Genomic DNA, 24748 nt, shown 5'->3' on the forward strand with positions numbered 1-24748 from the left:
GTCATAGTGGTATTTTTATTTTTTTAATTTAGATGTTTTGAGATCTGAAAGCTGAATAGCCTAAACACGTTAATGTATGGTTTGTTAGGATAGGACAATATTTGGTTGAGATATTTGAACTATTTGAAAATCTGGAAAATGAGGTTGCGAAAAAATCTAAATAATGAGAAAATCGCCTTTAAAGTTGTCCAAATGAAGTTCTTAGCAATGTATATTACTAATCAAAAATTAAGTTTTGATATATTTACTGTAGGAAATTTACAAAATATCTTCATGGAACATCTTTATTTAATATCCTAATGATATAAGATCCTTTTTATCCTTTTGGCATAAAAGGAAAAAAATGATAATTTGGGCTATTACTACAAATATACCCGTGCTATTTATGACTGGTTTTTTGGTCCAGGGTCACATTCATATTTGATTGCTTAGAGTTTCAAATGCATGCTTTGCTTGGATTATAGATTATTGTATGATTATTCCAGTTTTATTCAATGTTTAGGCTAGTAAATATGATTTTAATGCAAAATCAACTACCGTTTAAAAGTGGTATTGATTATAAATATCTCAAATGTACACTGGAAGCAACGGAATCGACGCGACAACATTAGAAACCGATTATAAACGTTTATTTTATGGAGTTCTGTACTCTATTCGAAGAAGAGTGAAATTTTCTATAATTGTCAATATTGCGCGCCTGTGCCGCTTTGTTGTTTATGAATGGAGCGTTGCGTTTTTGTAGTGTGGCGTCGCTTGAGGACGCAGGTGAGTTAATCCTCTGAGCGCCGAGATCCGCCGCTCTGACTTGATGCGCTCAGGAATCCCTGCACTATTAACATGACTTCCGCGAATCACGATGGAGCAGACCGGGAATATTACGACCTCTCGACTGCAGATGGAGGAACACATGATATTCACACTACTACACACGAGCGGCCCGACACACAGCCTGCTGGAACAGGTAAAGGAGCAGGTGCCCACATATACCTGAAACCGCTCTTTATATGCGAGCACCTAAGCGCGGGAAGCGTGTAGGTAGGCCAGATCATTACCTACATTAAAGATGCTGGCATAAACTATTTATCTAGACATCTCTTATCTCTTAACAAAACATAAAAGTATCGCTTGAATTCCTTGAACAATTTAAACGCGCAGAGAGGTGACTAATCTCATTTGCAAGCTCTATCAATAGACTTAAGTGCTTGCTTAATGCAGCATAACTCTCTGTGAGAAGTGTATCTGAAGTCTATATATAAAGCAGGTGATCTCGATTTATACATCAAAACTTTAACCCAGTAATTGTAACCAAAGATTACAGTTTTAAAGAGGGTAATGCATTAGGCTAGCACTTGATATAATGCTTGGAACGCATTACCTTAGAGTTATTAGACTGGAATTGTAGATCTTCAGATTTTGTTGAGACACCTGTTGACCTGCAAAATACTTGTGTGTGTGTGTGTGTGTGTGTGTGTGTGTGTGTGTGTGTGTGTGTGTGTGTGTGTGTGTGTGTGTGTTTTATACAGTTATTTTCTGCAGTTTTATTCGTTGAAACCTTGAGCATTGTGATAAGTTGTGTTTTCATCTTAGATGCTGGTTTCATGGACCAAGAAGGACCTGCATTTACAATCAAGGAAAAGGTAGTTGTTAAGCTCAATAGACACAAAAAGTGACAAGTTTATTAAAGCAGAAGTTCACTTCCAAAACAAAAATTCACAGATAATTTTCTCACCCCCTTGTCATCCAAGAAATTCATGCCTTTCTTTCTTCAGTCGTAAAGAAATTATGTTTTTTGAGGAAAACATTTCAGGATTTCTCTCCATATAACTGACTTCTGTGGCAGGGGCGCCGCTCACAATTTTGGGCCCTATGACAAAATATGAGGTTGGGCCCCCCCACCACACCAAAGCAGATCTCTGGGGTCTCCTAAAGGGCGTGGGCCCTTAGAATTGTCCTAACTTTCCCCCCCTTAGCGGCGCCCCTGTTCTGTGGTGCCCTCGAGTTTGAACTTCCAAAATGCAGTTTACAGTTTATTTTTACAGTCGCTAGGACACATTTCTCAATATTTATGTCACTTTTTCAAATCTCCTCACACAGCGAGCACAGCATCAGTCTATGTGGGCTAAACTGTGGATCAGTTATCATAGATTTGGCACAAAATGCATTCATTGACAACAAATTACAAATTACATTAATTCTTTTATCACTTCGACACAAACACCACCAAAACATTATGTACTAAACAAGCCAATTCACAGATGTTTACATACTGTTTTCAAAACTGTTAAACTGAAGTTCAAATCCTAGCACAGAAATTTGTAACATTTCTACAGTAATATAATATAGAAAATATTCTGAATGTAAAAAATCAAATACCATCAGGGGGTTGCTTGGTTGTTGTGCTGTTTAATGTGTTTTATTTGTTTTTGGGATTTGTTTTGTTTCGTGGTTCTATTTTGTTTTGTTTTATTGTTGTCTTTAGTTTGGGGGGCTTTGTTGTTTTGTTTTGTGTGGTTGCTGCTTTGTTTTGGGTTTAGTTTGGTTTTGTTTTGAGTTTGTAAATTTAGTTCCCTTCCGGGAACTCGAGCCGCGTCATGGAACGCTATGGGGAACGCCATTGGCGGGCCGCACTCTGAACTATGTCTAACAACCAATGAAATGACGGGGGTGACGTCACAGGCGCGGTGACGTCACCGACCAGGAAGTATAAAGCACGTGCGTTTGAAGCCGGCGGCAGCTTTTGTCATTCAGCGAGAGCGCTCTGTGTCTGTGTCTGTCTTGCCATTTCTGCTGTTTTTGTGTCCAGTTTGACACACTTTTATTTGAGTAGAATGGCATCTTTACAACCTAAAAGTAAAAAGAGTTTGATGGTGGTTAAGCGGCCGCATAGACAGTGTGTCCCTCCCTGCCAACGCTTCATTGTTGGTGGGGATACACACAGTCTATGCGTGGTCTGCTTGGGAGCGGAGCATGCACAGTCAGCCCTCGAAAAGGCTGGCTGTGAGCACTGTGAACGCCTGCCGGTGCGTCTGCTTCGCTCCCGGAAAGCCCTCTTCGAGGAGGGGGCTTTCACTAGCGTGCCCCGTGGGTCTGGCCCCGCTTCCGCCGAGGCGGAGCGGCGGCTGCACTCGTGGGGCTCGCAGCTCGATCTGCTGGAGGGTATGGAGACGGGTGATCCCCTATCTCCGCCCTCACTCAGCGGATCGAGCGATCTCCTCCTGGATGTGGAAGCCCGCGCTGCGGTTTCTTCCCCCCGGGAGGAGGTCCCCGAGTTCCTCTTGTCTTCCTCTGAGGAGGTTGACATTGAAAGTGTTACAGAGGAACCACAACCGCCATCACGCTCGCCTCACTATGAGGAGCTCGTAGAGGTGCTGACTAATGCGGTAGCCAAATTACACATCACATGGCCCGCAGAACAACAGCAATCACATGAGCCGCAGCGAAGCCGATTAGATGATCGCTTCCTGCGGACAAAGTCAGCACCTCCAAAACGGAGCCTTCCCTTCTTCCCCGATCTCCACCAAGAGCTAGCGAGATCGTGGGAAAAGCCATACTCCTCCCGTCTTTTCTCCCCCGCTGAAAATTATGGAAATGTGGGGGGGGCAGAGGAGAATGGCTATAGGACGATGCCACGGGTTGAACAGACGCTTGCGGGCTATCTGTCACCCGGCTCGGCGTCGTCCTTGAAGGCTCCGTCCTTGCCCACCAGGCCCCTTAAAGTCACATCTGGCCTGATGGGTAAGGCATACACGGCAGCAGGTCAAGCAGGGTCTTGCCTTCACACCATGGGCATCCTGCAAGCCTACCAGGCTGACCTGCTGAAGGAGTTCAGCAGCGGCGAGGAAGTTAGCGTTACAGAGATGCAAAAAACTGCAGATCTCGCTCTCCGCGCCACCAAGGAGGCCGCCCGTGCTGTTGGGCGGTCTATGGCAGCCCTGGTGGCCGCGGAGAGGCATCTCTGGCTGACCCTGTCCGACGTAAAAGAGAAGGACAGGGTCACGCTTCTGGACGCCCCCCTGCAACCATCTGGCCTCTTTGGTGCTTCGGTTGATACCGTTGTGGCCAGGCACCAGGAGGCCCGCAAGCAGGCGGCGGCGTTCAGAACTTTCCTTCCTCGCCGCGTGTTCTCCTCTGAGGCTGCTGCACCATCTAAGAAGCAGCCTCAGCCGTGTACGAGCTCCCATAGAGAGGCACAAAAGCAGAGCGTTGCCGCCCGTGCTCCCCCGGCCCAGCCTAGGGGACCCGGAAAGCAACGCTCTAAGTCGGGGGCTTCCAAGACGAAGAGGCCTGACCTGAGGGTCGTCCTCCAGTCAAGGAAGTCCTCGGCTAAGCGGCCCTGACGGTTGTGGTTCAGGGCCGTTGAGGGCAGCCCCTCTCGAGGGGGTTTGCACCGTACCTCCAGGTGCGGGTTTCAGACCCCTTCGTGGCCCTCAGGAGATGAGTCAGCTAACCCTGCCAGTGTTACAGGGCGCGGCTATCTCCCGCGAGCATCCTCTAGCTGGTCCGCCCGGAAACGTAGCGGCCCTGGAGAGTTCGCAACCCCCGCGGGGGTTTTCCGAGGAGCTAATTCCGGCGCTTCCTGCCAGTTCGCTGTTACAGGACTCCGAGTTAGTTCCTCAAGTAAATCCAGACACCAGTCTCGAGAGGCTGGTACCCTTAGTGAACTTTCTGGTTCTTCAGCACAGGAAGTATCTCAGGTTCGCTTTCAGGGGCAAGGCTTACCAAGACAGAGTGCTTCCTTTCGGCCTAGCTCTCTCACCCCGCACTTTCACGAAGTGTGTGGATGCTGCGCTGGCTCCGCTGTGACTCCAGGGCATCCGCATACTCAACTAACAGTTAGCGGTTCAGCATCGAGGTGCTGTTCTTGCTCACATGAAAGAGTTGGGGTTGAGACTCAACGCCAAGAAGAGTGTGCTTTCTCCACTACAGAGGACCACTTACTTAGGCGTAGTGTGGGATTCGATCTCCATGCAGGCACGCATGTCTCCTGCACGAGTCGATTCCATACTGACCGCAGTGAATGCAGTAAAGCTAGGCCAGTCACTCACTGTCAAACAGTTTCAAGTACTGTTAGGTCTTATGGCAGCCGCTTCCAACGTGATACCTTTTGGACTGCTGCACATGAGACCACTGCAGTGGTGGCTCAGGACCAGGGGGTTCTCCCCGAGGGGAAACCCACTCCGCAAGATCAAGGTCACGCGGCGTTGCCTACGTGCCTTGGCCATGTGGAGGAAACCCTGGTTCCTCTCTCAGGCACCGGTTCTGGGAGTGCCTGGTCGCCGCATCTCGCTAGCGACCGACGCTTCCCTTACCGGTTGGGGGGCGGTCATGCGTGGCCGCTCAGCCCAAGGCCTATGGAGCGCCCACCATCTCTCGTGGCACATAAACCGCTTAGAGATGCTGGCAGTATTCCTGGCCTTAAAGAGGTTTCTCCCAGACCTAAGAAACAAACACGTGCTGGTCCGTACAGACAGCACTGCGGTGGTTTACTACATAAACCACCAAGGAGGACTCCGCTCACGCCCCTTATACAAGCTGGCGTACCGGATACTCCTTTGGTCTCAATAGAAATTCCTCTCCCTGAGAGCAGTCCATATTCCTGGACATCTGAATGTGGGAGCAGACGTCCTGTCGAGGCAGGGGCTGAGGCCCGGGGAATGGATGCTTCATCCAGAGGTGGTGAAGCAGATCTGGAGAGTGTTTGGCCAGGCACAGGTGGACCTGTTTGCGACTCAGGAGACATCGCACTGTCCCCTCTGGTACTCTCTAGTTCCTCCAGCTCCACTGGGGCTGGATGCCATGGCACAGACGTGGCCGAGGCTGCGTCTGTACGCCTTTCCCCCGATCGCTCTGCTCCCGGGAGTTCTGGAACGGGTCCGTCAGTTTCAAGTGCGGCTGCTACTAGTAGCCCCGTACTGGCCGGCACGAGTATGGTTCTCGGACCTGGTATCTCTCCTAGACGGCTCTCCGTGGGAGATTCCCGTCAGGAGGGACCTCCTGTCTCAGGCTGGGGGCGCAATATGCCACCCCCACCCAGAGAAGTGGAGGTTATGGGTGTGGCCCCTGAGGGGGCACAACTCATAGGAGCGGGTCTCTCAACCGAGGTTGTTGAGACCCTTCTCCAATCCAGAGCTCCCTCTACGAGGAAACTGTATGGCCTTAAGTGGAACTTATTTGCGAGATGGTGCCGCGAGCGCCACCTGGACCCAGTCAACTGCCCGGTTGGTACAGTTCTGGAGTTCCTACAGTCTCGCCTATCCGCAGGGCTAGCTCACTCCACACTAAAGGTATACGTGGCGGCCATAAGTGCCTACCACGCCCCTTTAGGTGGCCTCTCAGTAGGTAGAGAGCCCTTGGTCATACGGTTCCTCCGCGGTGCGCTCAGGCTGAGGCCTCGAGTGACACCCAGGGTCCCCACGTGGGACCTCGCTGTGGTGCTAGAAGCTCTCTGCAAGCCTCCATTCGAGCCCATAGAGGAGTCTACGGACCGCGCCCTCACAATTAAGACGGCGCTCCTGTTAGCACTCACCTCTCTCAAGAGAGTAGGCGACCTGCATGCCCTTTCAGTGGCCCCGTCTCATTTAGAGTTTGCCCCAGGGATGGCCAAGGCCTTTCTTTATCCCAGGGTCGGGTACGTCCCGAAGGTCCCCTCCCTAGCACCGCAGCCAGTAACACTGCAGGCGTTTTATCCTCCTCCGTTCGCGGAGCCGAACCACAGGAAGTTCAATTGCATGTGCCCAGTCAGAGCCTTAGATGCATACGTCCACAGAGCTGCCACGTGGCGTAGAACAGAGCAATTGTTTGTCTGTTACGGCCCCCCAAAGAGAGGGGGCCCGGCCTCAAAGCCCACTATCAGTAGATGGATCATCGATGCCATATCTACAGCGTACGAGTCCTCTGGTCTCCCATCCCCGATGGGACTCAAGGCTCACTCTACTCGAGGTCTGTCGGCCTCGAGGGCTCTGACGGCAGGTGTCCCAATACAAGACATCTGCAATGCTGCGGGTTGGTCCACGCCCCTAACATTCGTTAGGTATTACGAGCTTGACCTCAGAGCCGCTCCAGGCTCGGCTGTACTCTCGGCCTAGTGCGCTAGGCCTAGAGGGTCAGCCACCTCCCTAGCCAGGAGGAGACTTCTCAAGGCGCATTCTTTCTGCGGAAAGAAGAGAAGTCGTTTTCGCCACTTAAGAGATCTGCAAACTCTACCCCTTTTGTCCGTGCAAGCTAGACAAAAGCTCTTTCGGTCCCTCTTGTCCTGGCAGTACTCCCAGACAAAGGACTAAGACTCCTCGTGAGCCCGAGGGCCGAGGGGTGCCTCTCGCACTGGCTGGCGAACCAGGCAGAGGTCACGGTTCTCGTGTGCCTGAGGGCCGAGAACTGTACAGCCCTCTTGTCCGCGGAATGCTAGACAATGGCTTAATTCTCCTCGTGTTCTGACGCAGGATGCTATCAGACCGAGTGTATTTCGGTCCCTCTGGTTTCTGGCTTTCCCCAGACCAAGGACTAGGACTCCTCGTCTGCCTTCAAATAAGGCCGAGGAGTGCCTCATGCACTGGCTGGCTACCAGGCTGAGGCCCCTACTGTCTTCCCCGTGAGCCCGAGGGCCGGGGATTGCAGTGCCCTCTTGTCCACGTAATGCTAGACAATGGCTTATTCCCTCGCGTCCTGGCGGAGCTCCAGGCCGAGCCTTGGGTCCCTCTTGTTCTGGCTGAACCCCCAGACAAAGGATCACCTTCTCCTCGTGTGCCCGAGGGCCGAGGAGCCTTGAGGTCGAGCTCACCGTCCTCGTGGGTCTGCGGACCGAGGACTCCCCACACCATCTGTCCGCCGAGTGCTAGACAGTGGTCATTCGGTCCCTCTTGTTCTGGCTAACTCCCAGACAAAGGACTAAGACTCTGCGTGTGCCTGAGGGCCGCGGAGTACCTCTCGTTCTGGCTGGCGACCAGACAGAGGAAGACTACCATTCCTCGTGTGCCTGAGGGCCGAGGACTACAGGGCCTTCTTGTCCGCGGAATGCTAGACAAGGGCTCTCTCTTTTTCCACCCTGGTTGAGCAGACACTCGCAGGGCTCGGAAATTATGGGGGCGTTGGTAGTCTCGTTCCCCATAGCGTTCCATGACGCGGCTTGAGTTCCCGGAAGGGAACGTCTCGGGTTACTATTGTAACCTTAGTTCCCTGAGGGAACGAGACGCCGCGTCTCGGACCATAATTCCCGCCCCTGCGGCGCTCGCTTCATTCCTAAAAGAGCTGCCGCCGGCTTCAAACGCACGTGCTTTATACTTCCTGGTCGACGTCACCCCCGTCATTTCATTGGTTGTTAGACATAGTTCAGAGTGCGGCCCGCCAATGGCGTTCCCCATAGCGTTCCATGACGCGGCGTCTCGTTCCCTCAGGGAACTAAGGTTACAATAGTAACCCGAGACGTTTTGTTGTCTGATTTGTTGGATTTTGTTTTGTTTTGTTTTGTTGTTGCCTTTTGTTTTGGGTTTCGTTTTGTTGTTGTGTTTTGTTTCGGGTTTTGTGTTGTTTTGTTTTGGTGTGTTTTGTTGTGTTGGGTTTTAGGGTTTTGTTTTGGGTTTTTAAATGGAACTTTGTTGTTGTGTGTTTTTTGGATTTTGTTTTGTGGTTTTATTTTGTTTTGTTGTTGCCTTTTGTTTTGTTGTTGTGTTTTGTTTCGGGTCTTGTTTTGTTTTTTGAGTTTTTGTTTTGGGTTTTTAAGTTTTTTATTGTTGTTGTCTGTTTTATATGTTTTTGGGTTTTGTTTGTTTTTTTGTAGACTTTCGATTTGGGGTTTTGTTTTGGCTTTTGAGTTTTGTTTTGTTGTTTTTTTTTGGGGGGGGGGGGTGTTTTGCTTGGTTGTTGTGTTGTTTCATTTTATTTATTTTTTGCTTGATTGTTTTGTTTCTACGTTTGATTTTGTTATGTTTTGGGTTTTTAAGTTTTGCTTTGTTGTGTGTTTTATCTGTTTTTTTGGGTTTTGTGGTTCTATTTTGTTTTGTTTTATTGTTGTCTTTAGTTTGGGGTCTTGTTTTGTTGTTTTGTTTGGTTGTGTTGTGTTGGGTTTTGGGGTTTTGTTTTGGGTTTTTAAATTTAGTTTTGTTGTTGTCTACTTTGTTGGATTTTGTTTTGTTTTGTGGTTTTATTTTGTTTTGTTGTTGCCTTTTGTTTTGGGTTTTGTTGTTCTGCTTTGTTTCGGGTTTTGTTTTGTTGTTGTTTTGTTCCGGATTTTGTTTTGGTGCGTTGTTTTGCAGTTTAAATGCAGCTTCCAAGGGCTCTAAATGATCCCAGCCAAGGAAGAAAGGTCTTAACTAGCGAAACGATTGACAATTTATATACTTTTTAACCTCAAATGCTTGTTTTTAGCTCTGCATCAACTCTGTGTATTCCGGTTCAAGACAGTTAGAGTATATCGAAAAACTCCCATCTGATTGTCTCTTCCAACTAAGTAATGTAGGACGATTTTTACAGTTGGAGAAGAAAATGAGATGGAAGTTTTTCAACCTACCCTAACTGTCTTGAACTGAAATGCACACATAGCTAAACAAGACAAGCATTTGAGGTTAAATTTGAGTACATTATCTGAAATTTTTAGTTCTTGAAGTGAACTTCACCCTTAAGTATAATAATCATGCTTTCCATTTAATGAAGGATGCTAAATATGCACTGATCTGTAGAATAGCACAGCAAGCCCCTCTTTCTGACACCCCAAGCCATGTCTAAATTTTGTTTTGGGCCAAAAGCAGCCCCAATCAGTTTCAACGGCTGACAAACCTCTAAAATGAGATCCTTATTAGCGTATTATTCATTTGAAACCTCTCACCCCAAAAATATTATATATAAAATGTAGAGAATAATGATTTTCTGAACCTCTAGTACCAAGATTTCCTCAAAGTGAACAGACAATATTCTATACTGTAAAAAAAAAAAAAAAAAAAAAAAATCAATGCTTTATGTACTAACACATTATGACATAATCACCTTGGGTCACATTGAGTTAGACCAAAAGTAACAGGTGGAAATCACTGTACATTTTCACTTTCTACAATGTATAATCGTTTGTCTCGGAAGATTATACTTTTATTTAGAAAGAGTCAATAACTCCAAAGACTAAATGAACATTGATTGACAATAATGGTGCATGAAGAATGTTCTCTTTCCACAAAACGCTTTCAGATTTGATGCATCACAGTCAGTTTTATGGTGAAATGACTTCATTATGCAGTCGCTTTGCTCATAAAGATGGATCCTGTTGGTTGCATTTATATGCTGTTTGTTCGCTTATATTCCTTTTAGGATTGTGGATAAATTTAGTGTTTTCTACACTCAGTAAAAATGTTTGTCCTTACACAATGATATATCTACAGTTACATTAAAAAAAGAAGTGATAACAGCTGTGATATGAGTAGACACTGTAGTAATTGGTGCTTGTTTTAGCCAAACATCACTCAATCGTGTTATTTATATCTTGCTTGTTTATATGGAATTCCTTTCTCCTGTCTTCAGGGAATTCCTCTGCTTAATTACTAGCAAAGATCAGTCCTGGCCTGCTTGTTTCTATTTGCCCTGGAGTTTTTTTGTTTTTTTTTACGTTTATCCTGTAAGGTAGTTCTTGTTTGTGAATTCGTGTCATTTCCTCTTTGGTGTCCTTTTGCCACTCCTTGCTCAATGAAGTCTTGTCCCATGCTGTGTTTTGACCCCAGGTGGATCCTGTGGCTTTGAGCCTCATAGTATTCAGACACTGTTGTGGATATCGCATGTCAGTAGATGGAAACGGACACACCAAAGCTAGAAGTGGATTAGCTAAAGTGTCACAGCAGCTGCAGAGTGAACATTGTGGCACATTTTTTCAGAGCTGTGTCATAGATGTATAACAACGGGTCTGATTTCGGTGTTTGTTGTCTGGAGTTGTAATCAACTTTACAGAACATTAATGAAGTTGTTTTTAGCTAAAATGTGTTCTGGGCTTAAAGGATCGTTCCGGGCTTAGTAGACATTAAGCTCTGTGGACAATGTCTGTGACATACTGTCAATAACTACAATGGGAGTCTATGGGGCAAGGCATTCAGGTTTAAATTTTTAATATTTGTGTTATTAATTCTTCCATTCGAAAATGTAAAAAAAATAAATAAAAAAAAAATTGATCTTTTAGCAACGGGACTGCTTTTCTAGGCAGATGCATCTCTGTAATTCCCAGTCTTCTATCATGCATTGTGCAAAAAGTTACCAGATATTTGTTGTTGTTTTGGGGTTTTGTTTTGGGTTTAGGTGTGTTGTTGTGTGTTTTATTTAGATTTAGTTGTGTTTCTGGGGGTTGTTTTTTTGTTGTTGTTTTGAGGATTGGTTTTGTTGTTATGTTTTGGGTTTGTACGTTTTGTTTTGTTGTGTGTTTTATTTGTTTTTGGGTTTTGTTTTGTCATTATGTTTGTTTAGTTTGTTGTTTTGGGTTTTGTTGTGTTTTATTTGAGTTTTGTTTTGTTTCGGGGGGTTATTTTGTTTAGTTGTTTGGTTTGTTTTGTTGTTGATTTGTTTTGGGGTTTTTTGTGTGTTGTGTTGGGTTTTTGTGGTTTTGATTTGGGCTTTATGTTTAGTTTTGCTGTTGTGTGTTTTATTTGTTTTGTTTTGATGTTACCTTTTGTTTTGGGTTTTGTTTTTATGTTGTTATTGCTTTGTTTTGCCTTTTGTTTTTTGGCTTTTGTTTTGTTTTTTGGCTTTTGTTTTGCTTGGTTGTTGTTTTGTTTCGAGGTTTGGTTTTGTTGCTATGTTTTCTTGTTGTTTTTTTGTTTTTGGGTTTTGTTTTGTTTCATTGTCTTTTGTTTGGAGATATGTTTTGTTGTTTTGTTTTGTTTGTTTTTTGATTTGTCTTGGGTTTTGTTTTGATGTGTTCGGTTTATGAATTTAGTTTTGTTGTTGTTGTGCTTTTTTAGATTTTTTGGGATTTTGTTTTGTGGTTTTATTTTATTTTGTTTTTGCCTTTTGTTTTGGGTTTTGTTGTTGTGGTTTCAGTCTTGTTTCAAGTCTTGTTTTGCTTTTAGGTTTTGTTTTGTTTCAAGGTTTTCTCATGAGTTTTTAAGTTGTGTGTTGTTATTATCTGTTTTATTTGCTTTTGGGTTTTGTTTTGTTTCTTGCTTTTATTTTATTTTATTTTTTATTTTTTGTTGACTTTTTTGGGGGGTTATTTTGGCTTTTTGCTTTGTTGTTGTTAAGTTTAGTTTTTTTTTTTGGGGGGGGGGGTGTTTTGCTTGGTGTGTTGTTTCATTTTTTATTTTTTTATTTGCTTGATTGTTTTGTTTGTAGTTTTGCTTTGTTTTGCTTGATTGTTTTGTTTCTAGGTTTTGTTTTGTTGTTGCCTTTGTTTTGGGTTTTGTTTTAGGTTTTGTTAATGTTTTGTTTCGAGATTTGTTTTGTTGTTATGATATGTTTTGTTTTGGGTTTTTAAGTTTTATTTTGGTGTTGTGTGTTTTATTTGTTTTTGTTTAGTGTCTTTGTTTTATTTTATTTAATTTTGTAATTTTTGTTTTAGGTTTTGTTTTGCTTGTTGTTTTGTTTATTTCAGGGTTTTGTATTGTTGTTTTGTTTTGTTGTTGTGGTTTGTTTTGGATTTAGAGTTTTGTTTAGTTGTGTTTTTTTTATCTTTGTTTTGTTGTATTGTATAATTGTTGTTGTTTATTTAATGCTGGAAGATTATTTTACATATACAAAAGCATGCCTTTCAACATTCATTCTGTTTTTCTTCTAGAATCATAAATAAAGTCACTCAAAGGAATGTTTAGTCTACTTTTCGTTAAGCTAGACTCCAAACCAAAGCATGTTGTCCCAACAGCTTAATTAGATTCCTGTAAAGTTTAACAGTGGAATGACTTCATTGCACAAGTATTCGGAAACATGAAATGCTTTGCATTTTCTGCTGTCCAAAGCGAATCAGCCTTTGTCCAGAGAGGCCCAAAGTACAAGCATCCAAATGCACAGTGTGTCTTAATTAATTGCAAATGGCTTAGATTACACATCCGACCATAATGTATAGGGAAACAATTCCTCGCCAGTTACCAATCCGTGTGTAATGAATACCCATTGGAGCTGACTGTTTAAACCAACTTGAATGGGGGGACATTTTACTGAGACATTCTTGTCTAATGAAAGACATGGCATGCCAGTGGAAATGGAGGCAAGAACAGCTGTGACATGTGGAAAGCTGGGATATTTTAATGTGACGTCTCACTGAAGAGAGCTCCACCGCCAGTCTGATTGATTTCTGGTTGCTGGCATTATATGAAAAAAGCTAAAACAGTTTGGATGAGGCGTTTGTTTTGGATATGCGAATAGAAATGCAGCTCACTTTTTACTAAAAAAGAAAATCATTACAAGCCTCGACACCAAGTGTAGCACTGAAATATACATGGCCACCACTGAGGTCTTAATGAACATGAGCGCTGCTATAAATGACACTAAGCCCGCTGGGATTTCTCTTTCCAAATGAAGTGTAGTGGAGGTTGAGTATGGACTGAAGTCTGACAGATGAACTGTGCTTAATGGCCACTTCCAGAGAGGTCTCATCTCCACTGGGCCGTGTACGCACATCAGCAGGTGACTAAAACAGCCACTGCACTTGTCAAACTGTCACATTACAGCCTAATGAAGAGTAATCATGCCGGCGTTGAGTGAAATGTTATTCCTCAGCTAAAGGGTATTTGTGCTTGTCAACCTGTTTTAGATTAGCACAAAAAACGCCACATGATGCAGTTACGCTGAAGATAAGAGGAAGTTAGTGTGCTAATGTTTGTTTAATGATGGTTCGGTGTGACTTGAGCAATAAATATGCCAGAATGGGTAACAGGGGTTGCATATTTACATCACCTCAGGAGAGCCTAGACAGTTTAGTACCAAATGTTGGTTTGTAAATATTGGTAAACATATATTTATTGAATATATCAAGATTGTACAGATGTTTTATTTATTATTTTTTTCATTAGTCATTAATTAGGCATAGGTTTATGGCAATTTAGTTCATAAATTTTTCATTAGCACTTTATTTTATAGTCCTCTTCCTCAACAACTACTTATAGTTATTACTATAACTAGGTAATAAAACAAAATCACCATTTATAAATGGGTCATAGACATTAAGATGTCCATGTTTTACAAAAAGGATTTTATGTCCATAGAAAGCACATTAAATGTAAGTAAAGTGTCTACTTTTAAATTAGTTTTTGGAGAATAACATGTCAAAATTTGGTTGAATTAATGTTACATTGTCATTCGGTGTAACAATATTTATGTACAAAATACAAACAAAATGCTTATTCTGACTTGTGCATATTAAATTATATAAATGAATAAGGGAGCATATTAAATTTTATTGTGTTTTAAATGAGTAAAAAAATCTTACTGACAAATGGGCAAAACCTAGGATAGTGGTAAATTTTAAAAATGTAGAATTACAACTAATTAGTATTTAGGGTGAAAGTAATTTTTCTTTTTATTCGTAATACATTGATTTTTGTTGTAAATATGCCTGACAAGATGTATGATATTTATTTTTTTTTGCTCAGAAAAACAAAAATGCAATAAAATTAAACAGTCATCTAGTCATCTATCTGTCTAGCTATCTATCTGCTTAAATACAAAAGTCAAATATATTTCCAATATATTGTTTGCTTGTTATTTTATTTATTTTATTTCATAAAATGATGTAACCTGTTGGCCAGTGATTTATGATATGGAAATTAAGCATATGGACATATACTATACATATGTTCTGTTCTCTGGTTCCAGGAGTCTTCATTGCACACTGTAGGATCAGAGCAGCACATTTGCGAGGGGTTAACATATCTCACTCATGAGGGACTAGAGCCAGAAATCAAGATCCCTACACTGACACAAGCACAGGCCTTCACAGATGAGTCCGCAACCAGTCAAAGTCACGGTCAGGGGCTGGATCCTACTGAGAAACTCCAAGAACCAGAACCTGAACAGATCCTGGAGAACAAGAGGTCTGATCCGGAGGATCTAATGCAAGATGATAAGAATCTCATGACACAGAGAACCTATGACTATGATCTAGAGGAAGGGATGCCAGCCGTGGTGGTCACCCAACCAGATGAGGTGAGTGAACATCAGAACATTTCATCACACCATGTCTTTCATAACCAATATGACTTTCCCTTGTTTATTCTGGAGAACAGAAAAGGAAGTGTTGAGTAGAATGTCCAAGCTGCTGTTTTCCAGGGAACGATTTTCAGGAGAAAAACTACTTAAATTTCAACCTAAACCTTCAACCCTGGATGGACGGACGGATGGATGGATGGATGGATGGATGGATGATGGATGGATGGATGGATGGATGGACGGACGGAAGGACGGATGGATGGATGGATGGATGGATGGATGGACGGAAGGACGGATGGATGGATGGATGGATGGATGGATGGAAGGACGGATGGATGGATGGTTGGATGGATGGATGGATGATGGATGGATGGACGGAAGGATGGATGGATGGATGGATGGATGATTGGATGATAGATGATTGGATGATAGATGATGGATGGATGATTGTATGATAGACGGTGGATGATAGATGGATGGATGGATGATTGGATGATTGGATCATAAATGGATGGATGATGGATGGATGATAGATGGATGGATGATTAGATGATGGATGGATGGTTGATAGATGGATGGATGATTGGATGATAGACAGATGGATGGATGGATGGATGATTGGATGATAGACGGATGGATGGATGGATGGATGGATGGATGATTGGATGATAGACAGATGGATGGATGGATGGATGATTGGATGATAGACGGATGGATGGATGGATGGATGGATGGATGGATGGATGGATGGATGATTGGATGATGGATGGATGATTGGATGATAGATGGATGGATGGATGGATGGATGATAGATGGATGATAGATGGATGGATGATAGATGGATGATAGATGGATGGATGGATGGATGAGTGGATGATTGGATGATACATGGATGGATAGATGATTGGATGATAGATGGATGGATAGATGATTGGATGATTGGATGATAGATGGATGGATGGATGGATGATTGAATGATTGGATGATAGATGATGGATAGATGATGGATGGATAGATGATTGGATGACGGATGGATGGATGGATGGATGATTGGATGATAGATGATGGATGGATGGATGGATGGATAGATGATTGGATGATAGATGGATGGATGATTGGATGATTGGATGATAGATGGATAGATGATTGGATGATGGATGGATGGATAGAGGATTGGATGATGGATGGATAGATGATTGGATGATGGATGGATGATTGGATGATGGATGGATGGATGATTGGATGATAGATGATGGATGGATGGATGATTGGATGATAGATGATAGATGGATGGATAGATGATTGGATGATGGATGGATGGATGATTGGATGATGGATGGATGGATGATTTGATGATAGATGATGGATGGATGGAAGGATGGATGACAGAGAGACGGATGGATAGATAGAACTTAATAACAATGCAATATTATTATTACTAATAAAATAAATTAGGTCAAACAAACATGAATTCTAATCTGATGGATGGATAGATGATTGGATGATGGATGGATAGATAATTGGATGATGGATGGATGGATGATTGGATGATGGATGGATGCATGGATGATTGGATGATTGGATGATTGGATGATAGATGATGGATGGATGGATGGATGGATAGATGATTGGATGATAGATGGATGGATGATTGGATGATGGATGGATGCATGGATGATTGGATGATTGGATGATAGATGATGGATGATTGGATGATAGATGGATGGATGATTGGATGATGGATGGATGGATGATTGGATGATTGGATGGATGATTGGATGATGGATGGATGGATAGATGATTGGATGATGAATGGATAGATGATTGGATGATGGATGGATAGATAATTGGATGATGGATGGATGGATGATTGGATGATGGATGGATGCATGGATGATTGGATGATTGGATGATTGGATGATAGATGATGGATGATTGGATGATAGATGGATGGATGATTGGATGATGGATGGATGGATGATTGGATGATTGGATGGATGATTGGATGATGGATGGATGGATAGATGATTGGATGATGAATGGATAGATGATTGGATGATAGATGGATAGATGATTGGATGATGGATGGATGGATAGATGATTGGATGATGGATGGATAGATGATTGGATGATGGATGGATGGATGATTGGATGATAGATGGATAGATGATTGGATGATAGATGGATAGATGATTGGATGATGGATGGATGGATGGATAGATGATTGGATGATGGATGGATAGATGATTGGATGATGGATGGATGGATGGATGATGGATGGATGGATGATTGGATGATGGATGGATGCATGGATGATTGGATGATTGGATGATAGATGATGGATGGATGGATAGATGATTGGATGATTGGATGATAGATGGATGGATGATTGGATGATGGATGGATGGATGATTGGATGATTGGATGGATGATTGGATGATGGATGGATGGATGGATAGATGATTGGATGATGAATGGATAGATGATTGGATGATAGATGGATAGATGATTGGATGATGGATGGATGGATAGATGATTGGATGATGGATGGATGGATGGATAGATGATTGGATGATGGATGGATAGATGATTGGATGATGGATGGATGGATGGATGATGGATGGATGGATGATTGGATGATGGATGGATGCATGGATGATTGGATGATTGGATGATAGATGATGGATGGATGGATAGATGATTGGATGATTGGATGATAGATGGATGGATGATTGGATGATGGATGGATGGATGATTGGATGATTGGATGGATGATTGGATGATGGATGGATGGATGGATGGATGATTGGATGATGAATGGATAGATGATTGGATGATAGATGGATAGATGATTGGATGATGGATGGATGGATAGATGATTGGATGATGGTGTCATGATCGGGGCTATGGATTTTCCCTCAGCCACCTGAGGTCGCTGTCCTACACTGCACTTCCTTGATTGTCCACCTGTCCTTGTCATCAGCACTGATCACCCACACCTGTTCACAATTACTATCAGGACTATAAGTATCATCTCCACTCACTCTGCATTCATGTCTGCATTGTCTCGTGTCTTGTTTTGTTATTTGGTGTTTCTGATATTCTTGGCTTTTGGATCTTGTTCTTGGTTTTGTTATTTTGTGTTTTAGTTATTAGTTTTGTGCCGTGTTGGCCTTTTTGTTAGTTTGTTTTGTTATATTCATTAAAAATTACTCACCTGCATCTGGACCCAGACCTCCCTGTTATTGAACGTGACAGATGGATGGATAGATGATTGGATGATGGATGGATGGATGATAGATGGATAGATGATTGGATGATAGATGGATAGATGATTGGATGATAGATGGATAGATGATTGGATGATGGATGGATGGATGGATGGATGATGGATGGATGGATGATTGGATGATAGATGGATGGATGATTGGATGATGGATGATTGGATGATGGATGATGGATGATTGGATGATAGATGATGGATGGATGGATGGATGGATGGATGATGGATGGATGGATGGATGATTGGATGATAGATGATGGATGATTGGATGATAGATGATGGATGGATGGATGGATGGATGGATGATAGATGATGGATGGATGGATGGATGGATGGATGATGGATGGATGGATGGATGGATGATTGGATGATAGATGATGGATGATTGGATGATAGATGATGGATGGATGGATGGATGGATGGATGGATGGATGACAGAGAGACGGATATATAGATAGATAGATAGATAGATAGATAGATAGATAGATAGATAGATAGATAGATGGATAGATAGATAGAACTTATTAAATTAAAATAAATTAGGTCAAACAAACATTATGAATTCTAATCTGATAAATACATCAGTCAAATGTTGATGGATCACCACAATATATTTAATAGATAACTTTATATTTTGTTTCTTTCTGTGATTAGTATTCATATATTCTGAGTGCTTTGTGTGAAACTTCAGTGTATTTTTCCCAGTCTCTTTGTTCTGCTATATGTGTACAGTCGAGTCTTGCTCTCGCATACAGTCTTTGTTCTTCCTGTAAATGTTATCTCTGATCATGCGCTGCTCTGCTTCCCTTTCGGATTTTGTTCATCACAGATGTTTTTCTTCTCACAAATGAAACAGTTCTCCTGATAAGGTCTACACTTCTTTCATTTTATGTATGCAAATTAGTAATTTACTTCTTAGATGGGTGCTGGTTTCACAGTTGTTGGCGTACCAAGATTTCACTGAGACAACTGGAAGTTCATCTAATGTCGTAGTGAAAAGCTTTGTTTAGAATAAGAAAATGTTTGTAATGTCTACTAACAAGACAGAACTGCAAAGCAAAAATATTATTTATGACAGGATTCCTAAAAACTTCAGCTCTGCCCAGGCAATTACAAGTTGAAATTAAATCAAATTTATGCCTAGTTATTTTTGTTCTTTAAATATTGAATTAAAAATGTAATAGACTAATGGAAATAAAATCGTTAAGACTTAATTGTGTTTACATAGTTTAGATACATGATCAGATCAAAGTGTCAAATCAAATTTTTGGTCCCACTTTTTTATCAATTTTACTGGAAGTCTACCAGTTGAAAAAATAATAATATACAAAAAATATTTCTGGTGTCTGAGTAATTTTAGGTTTGACTGTATGTTTGATATTTTATTTTATTTTTATTTAAAAACCAAGAAAGCTGGTTTAATAATTTAAACCATAAATTATTATTTCACAAGATTTATTTATTTATTTATTTATTTATTTATTTATTTATTTATTTTAAAGTGAGGACAGCAAAATGAAGTAAACTGTAACATATTATACCCAAAAATTCTTCATACAGTGGACTACCAGTAAAATTGATAAAAATTTGGGACCAAAAATTTTATTTGACACTTTGACCTCACCTTGTTTTGTTACATACCTTTCTATCAAAGTTTTCTGTATTGTTAAAAGCGCTATATAAATAAATGTGACTTGACTATTTTATTTTATTTTATCTTATTTTATGATTTATTTCTGGCAACACAAACAAACAAACTGAAACTGGTTTTAATACACATTTCTGATCTTATTTTAGACATTTACACATTCTTCCACATATTTGTACCAAAATATTTTACCAAAATGGCAGAACTTGCTCCACCTCTCTAATAACTTAGTAAAATTTTATTATTTACTCACCCATAATTTGTTCCAAACATGTGCTTCTCAACACAAAATAAGATATTTAGAGAACCAACCAACACTGAACACTATTGATTTTTTTTTTGTATGGGCAAAATGTGTGTAATTTCTTCACCACAAACCATATATATATATTTATATTTTATTATTATTATTATTTTTTTTTTTACATTATCGTGCATATTCCTTACCAAAATGTATTAATTTGCTCAGACTCTCTAATAACTTCCACCAAAAAAAAGAAAATTCTATAATTTTCTCACCCTCGTATTGTTCTGAACATGCATGCCCTTCTTGGTGGAACACAAACTGAACACAAAAGAAGATATTATGAAGAAAACTAGGAATCAACCAACACTGAATTGACCAGTGGCATCTGTTGTATGGAGAAAAAATAAAATAAAAAATAACTATTGTGCTCATTATTCCAAGTGTTGCTGTCAAAATCTACACTCTTAAAGGGATCCTATTATGCTCTTGTACAAAGTCTTTATTTTGTTTTGAGGGTTCACTAGATGCTTGGTGGTTCAAAAAATGCATTATTACAATAGCTTTCTCTCCGGGCTGGCACAAATGGCTCGATTACTTCCGGGTTTGATAAAGGCCCGCCTTCCGAATAATGACAACAAAATGTGTTGTGATTGGTTAGCAGTCCCACTGCATTGAGATTAACGAACAGCTTAGACAAGGTTTCAGTCCTGTCATGCCCCTTACCAAACTGCGCAAGCTAGATTAAAGTGATTATTACGTTTTAAATATGGATATTTTTCTTACAAAAACACATCAGATCGTTAAAGGAGGTTTTTATTGACCCCTCTGGAGCCATGTGAGATGATAGAGGATTTTTATTATGGATTGACTTGTTTTGGACTGATGGGGAGAAACACCAGTCTATGCCGTTCTAAAGCTTGGGAGTGCAAGGATTATTTTTAATATAACTCTGATTGCATTCGTCTGAAAGAAGGAAGTCATTTACATTTAGGATGTATGGAGGATGAGTAAATAATCTGCTACAGTAGTGCTGGTCCTATCGTCAGCCTGTGAGATCGCTGATACATGATATTATCATTATTGTGCTCATTTATTTAATGATTTACAAACCTGAAACCAACTCCAGCATAAGGCTAGTGAAGCTATCTACACTGTATGATGAATAAATCTCTTACCACACACTGCACACGTCTACAGCGTGGCTCCGAGCGTCTCTCTAGTCAATGCTTGTGTTTACATCAGCCACGGCTCCGCATGTGTTTGGACCCTCTATATTGCACACGTCAACGGCACGGCTCCAGCACAGTTACCACAGCAGTTTGTGGCCACTTTAGTCAATGCTCGCGTTTATACCAGCCTCCCTGCGGCTTGCTGAAGCATCCCGGAAGAGGCTGTCCATGCTACATCGCTAAAGTTAGGTGAATCTCGCACCTCGTCCCTCCCCACCCGCCAACGATTTGAATTTCCGGAGGCGGGATTTATTTGAAAGATATTCTAATGCGTGTGACATCATAACCTCCAGAAAACAAAGGCTGTAGTCCAAAGGAGCCGTTTGTTGTAGTTCTTGAAAAGAGATTTTTTAAAAACTAAATATCTCCCTTTGGAGTGGACTTTTGAGATTTGTAACTTTGTAGATGTTTTTTTTTTTTTATAACCAAACATACACACCACACACTGACTACAATTCAAAAAGTGAAAAAGCATAAAAGGACCCCTTTAAAAATAAAGGCTCTTTATTGTCATCAGTGGTTCTATGAAGAACCTTAAACATCCATGGAACCTTTCAAATGCAAAAAAGGTTCTTTAGATTTTTAAAATGTTCTTCATAATGGTTCTTCTAGGAATTGTTTTGGGAATCAAAAATGGTTTTATTGCGTCACCGCAAAAACACCATTTTGGAACCTTTATTTTTAAGAGTGTATTACCACAATGTAAGAACTTGCTCAGTCTAAACTAAAAAAAAAAAAAAAAAAATTCTCAATATATCTTCTTTTATATACCACAGAAGACAGGATGCCATACTAATTTGTAATAACACAAGGGTGAGTACATGATAACATAATCCCTTTAATATCTGACTGACGTCATGAATCCCCCTTATTTCTCAGCCCTCCCCGTCAACCACTTGACTCCATTCTGCTAAGTATAGCCCTCTTTTGACAATCCAATCAAATCCCTAATAGATAAATCCCACTGTTACATTTTCAGTAATAGTGACCTCTGTAAAAATAATACCTTTGTTACAGTGTGCCATATGTTGGGGTTTACTAGCCACATATTTTCTTCCGACAGTACAAACAATATGCATTTGTGGAGCAGTATTTTATATGTGCATTTGTTCAGACACCTGTTAGTGTGGACGTGTGTATATGTGTGTGTGTGTGTGTGTGTGTGTGTGTGTGTGTGTGCGGTGCAGTAATGATATCTGCTGAGCAGGACTAGATTGATGGCTCGGCTGGATGGGCTGCACACTCTAAAGTGCCCCTGGGGGAGCCAATAGATAAATCAGTTTAAGCCCTGGACCCCATTTAAAAAGGCTTTGGCAGGTTAATGTGATATCCACTCCAATACATTATACCAGCCTCTCATTCAGGTAAATAGGCACTTACTCTGGCCTGACCCACACTCTCTGCTATCCAATTGTGTTTATTTCATTAGCTCATCCGTACAGAGTTTCCAATGACACAGGATTTCAATTGATCCTGGGCTGAAGATGATGGCTGGCATCAGGTGGCTGTGATGCGTTTAGGAAATAGTAGGTGTCTGATGTGCTGTGACTTATGGGTGACGCTCAAGAGGCTCAGTGGCGGTGAGGGTGGATTCGGATCGGGGCGGTCTGTAGGGTCTGGATCTATCGTGGCATTCCTATGGGTGATCGCCAACAGTTGCAACCTTAATCACTGATAAAATGGCTCCTAGCACCTTAATGCCTACCTAGACAACATTCTTTAGGCATTGTGGCTATGCCCCTGATTCAAAGTGCATGATTATGCTGCCTTACAAAGTTCAAATGATTTGCAATGGTCGCTTTGTCTTGTCCAGTGTAGACAAGCTTTTATACTGTACTGTATTTCATTGTGGCTGAAAGCTGAATAAATAAGCTTTCCATTGATTGATGGATTTGCTAGGATAGGACAATGTTTGGACAATATAACTGTTTGAAAATCTGAGGGTGCAAAAAAAATCTAAATATTGAGAAAATCGCCTTTAAAGTTGTCCAAATGAAGTTTTTAGCAATGCAAATTACTAATCAAAAATTAAGTTTTGATATATTTACAGTAGGGAATTTACAAAATATCTTCATGGAACATGATATTTACTTAATATCCTAATGATTTTTGGCATAAAAGAAAAATTGATCATTTTGACCTGAACAATGCATTTTTGGCTATTGCTACAAATATACCCATGCTACTTAAGACTGGATTTGTGGTCCAGGGTCACATATTTTATTTGCACACAATATTATGCTATTATGCAGCAATGAGATTAAATGGAAAGGTCTTCTGCTTCTCAGATTTTTCTCCTCAGTAATATCATATGTGTCTCCTCTAGAGTTTCAAAACACTGCCTTACGCTCAGAAATTGACAAAATACCTACAATTGAGGTCAAAAGTTTACAGAATCTGCAAAATGTTATTTTTTTTTATTTACCAAAATAAGAGGGATCATACAAAATGCATGTTATTTTTATTTAGTACTGACCTGAATAAGATATTTCACATAAAATATATTTACATATAGTCCACAAGAGAAAATAACAATAGAATAAAACAATAAAATGTTTAGTAATAGTTGTTCAAACACTCACTGATGCTTCAGAAGAAGAAGAGCCGGGGGGTAAAAACTTTTTGAATTTGAAGATCAGGGTAAATGTAACTTAGTTTGTTTTCTGGTAAATATGTAAGTATCTTCTGAAGGGCAGTACTTATTTAGGCAAAATAAGAAAAATGTACACATCCTCATTCTGTTCAAAAGTTTACACCCCTGGCTCTTAATGCATTGTGTTTGCTTCTGGAGCATCAGTGAGTGTTTGAACCTTCTGTAATAGTTGCATATGAGTCCCTCAGTTGTCCTCAGTGTGAAAAGATGATCTCAAAATCATACAGTCATTGCTGGAAAGGGTTCAAATACACAAAAATGCTGAAAAACCTAAGAATTTGTGAGACCTGAATGAACAGCAGACAGTTTAACTGTTCAGGACAAACAAGGGACTCATGAACAACTATCACTAAACAAACAAACAAACAAACAAACAAACAAAACACAGCTGTGGATCATTCAGGTAACAACACAGTATTAAGAATCAAGTGTATGTAAACTTTTGAAAGGGGTCATTTTTATAATTTTTTTTTTTTCTTGTGGAAGAAAAAAATATCTTATTCAGGTCAGTTCTAAATAAAAAAAAATAACATGCATTTTGTATGATCCCTCTTATTTTGGTCAAATATTTAGCAGATTATATACAATG

At 41.1% G+C, this 24748-nt stretch overlaps 1 protein-coding gene across 1 annotated transcript in view; it reads left to right on the forward strand.

Annotated features, from left to right (window-relative positions):
• The first annotated feature begins 823 nt into the window (after positions 1 to 823).
• Positions 824 to 24748, forward strand: part of LOC141301482 (uncharacterized) — a 64175-nt gene continuing 40250 nt past the window's right edge. The window contains exons 1-3 of the mRNA XM_073831682.1: positions 824 to 961; positions 1588 to 1637; positions 14767 to 15096. Of these exons, the coding sequence (XP_073687783.1) occupies positions 838 to 961; positions 1588 to 1637; positions 14767 to 15096 (504 nt within the window). The 5' untranslated portion in view covers positions 824 to 837. The remainder of the gene's footprint in view (positions 962 to 1587; positions 1638 to 14766; positions 15097 to 24748) is intronic.

The sequence above is a fragment of the Garra rufa genome, chromosome 25, assembly GCF_049309525.1.
Source record: "Garra rufa chromosome 25, GarRuf1.0, whole genome shotgun sequence".
Classification (NCBI taxonomy): Eukaryota; Metazoa; Chordata; class Actinopteri; order Cypriniformes; family Cyprinidae; genus Garra; species Garra rufa.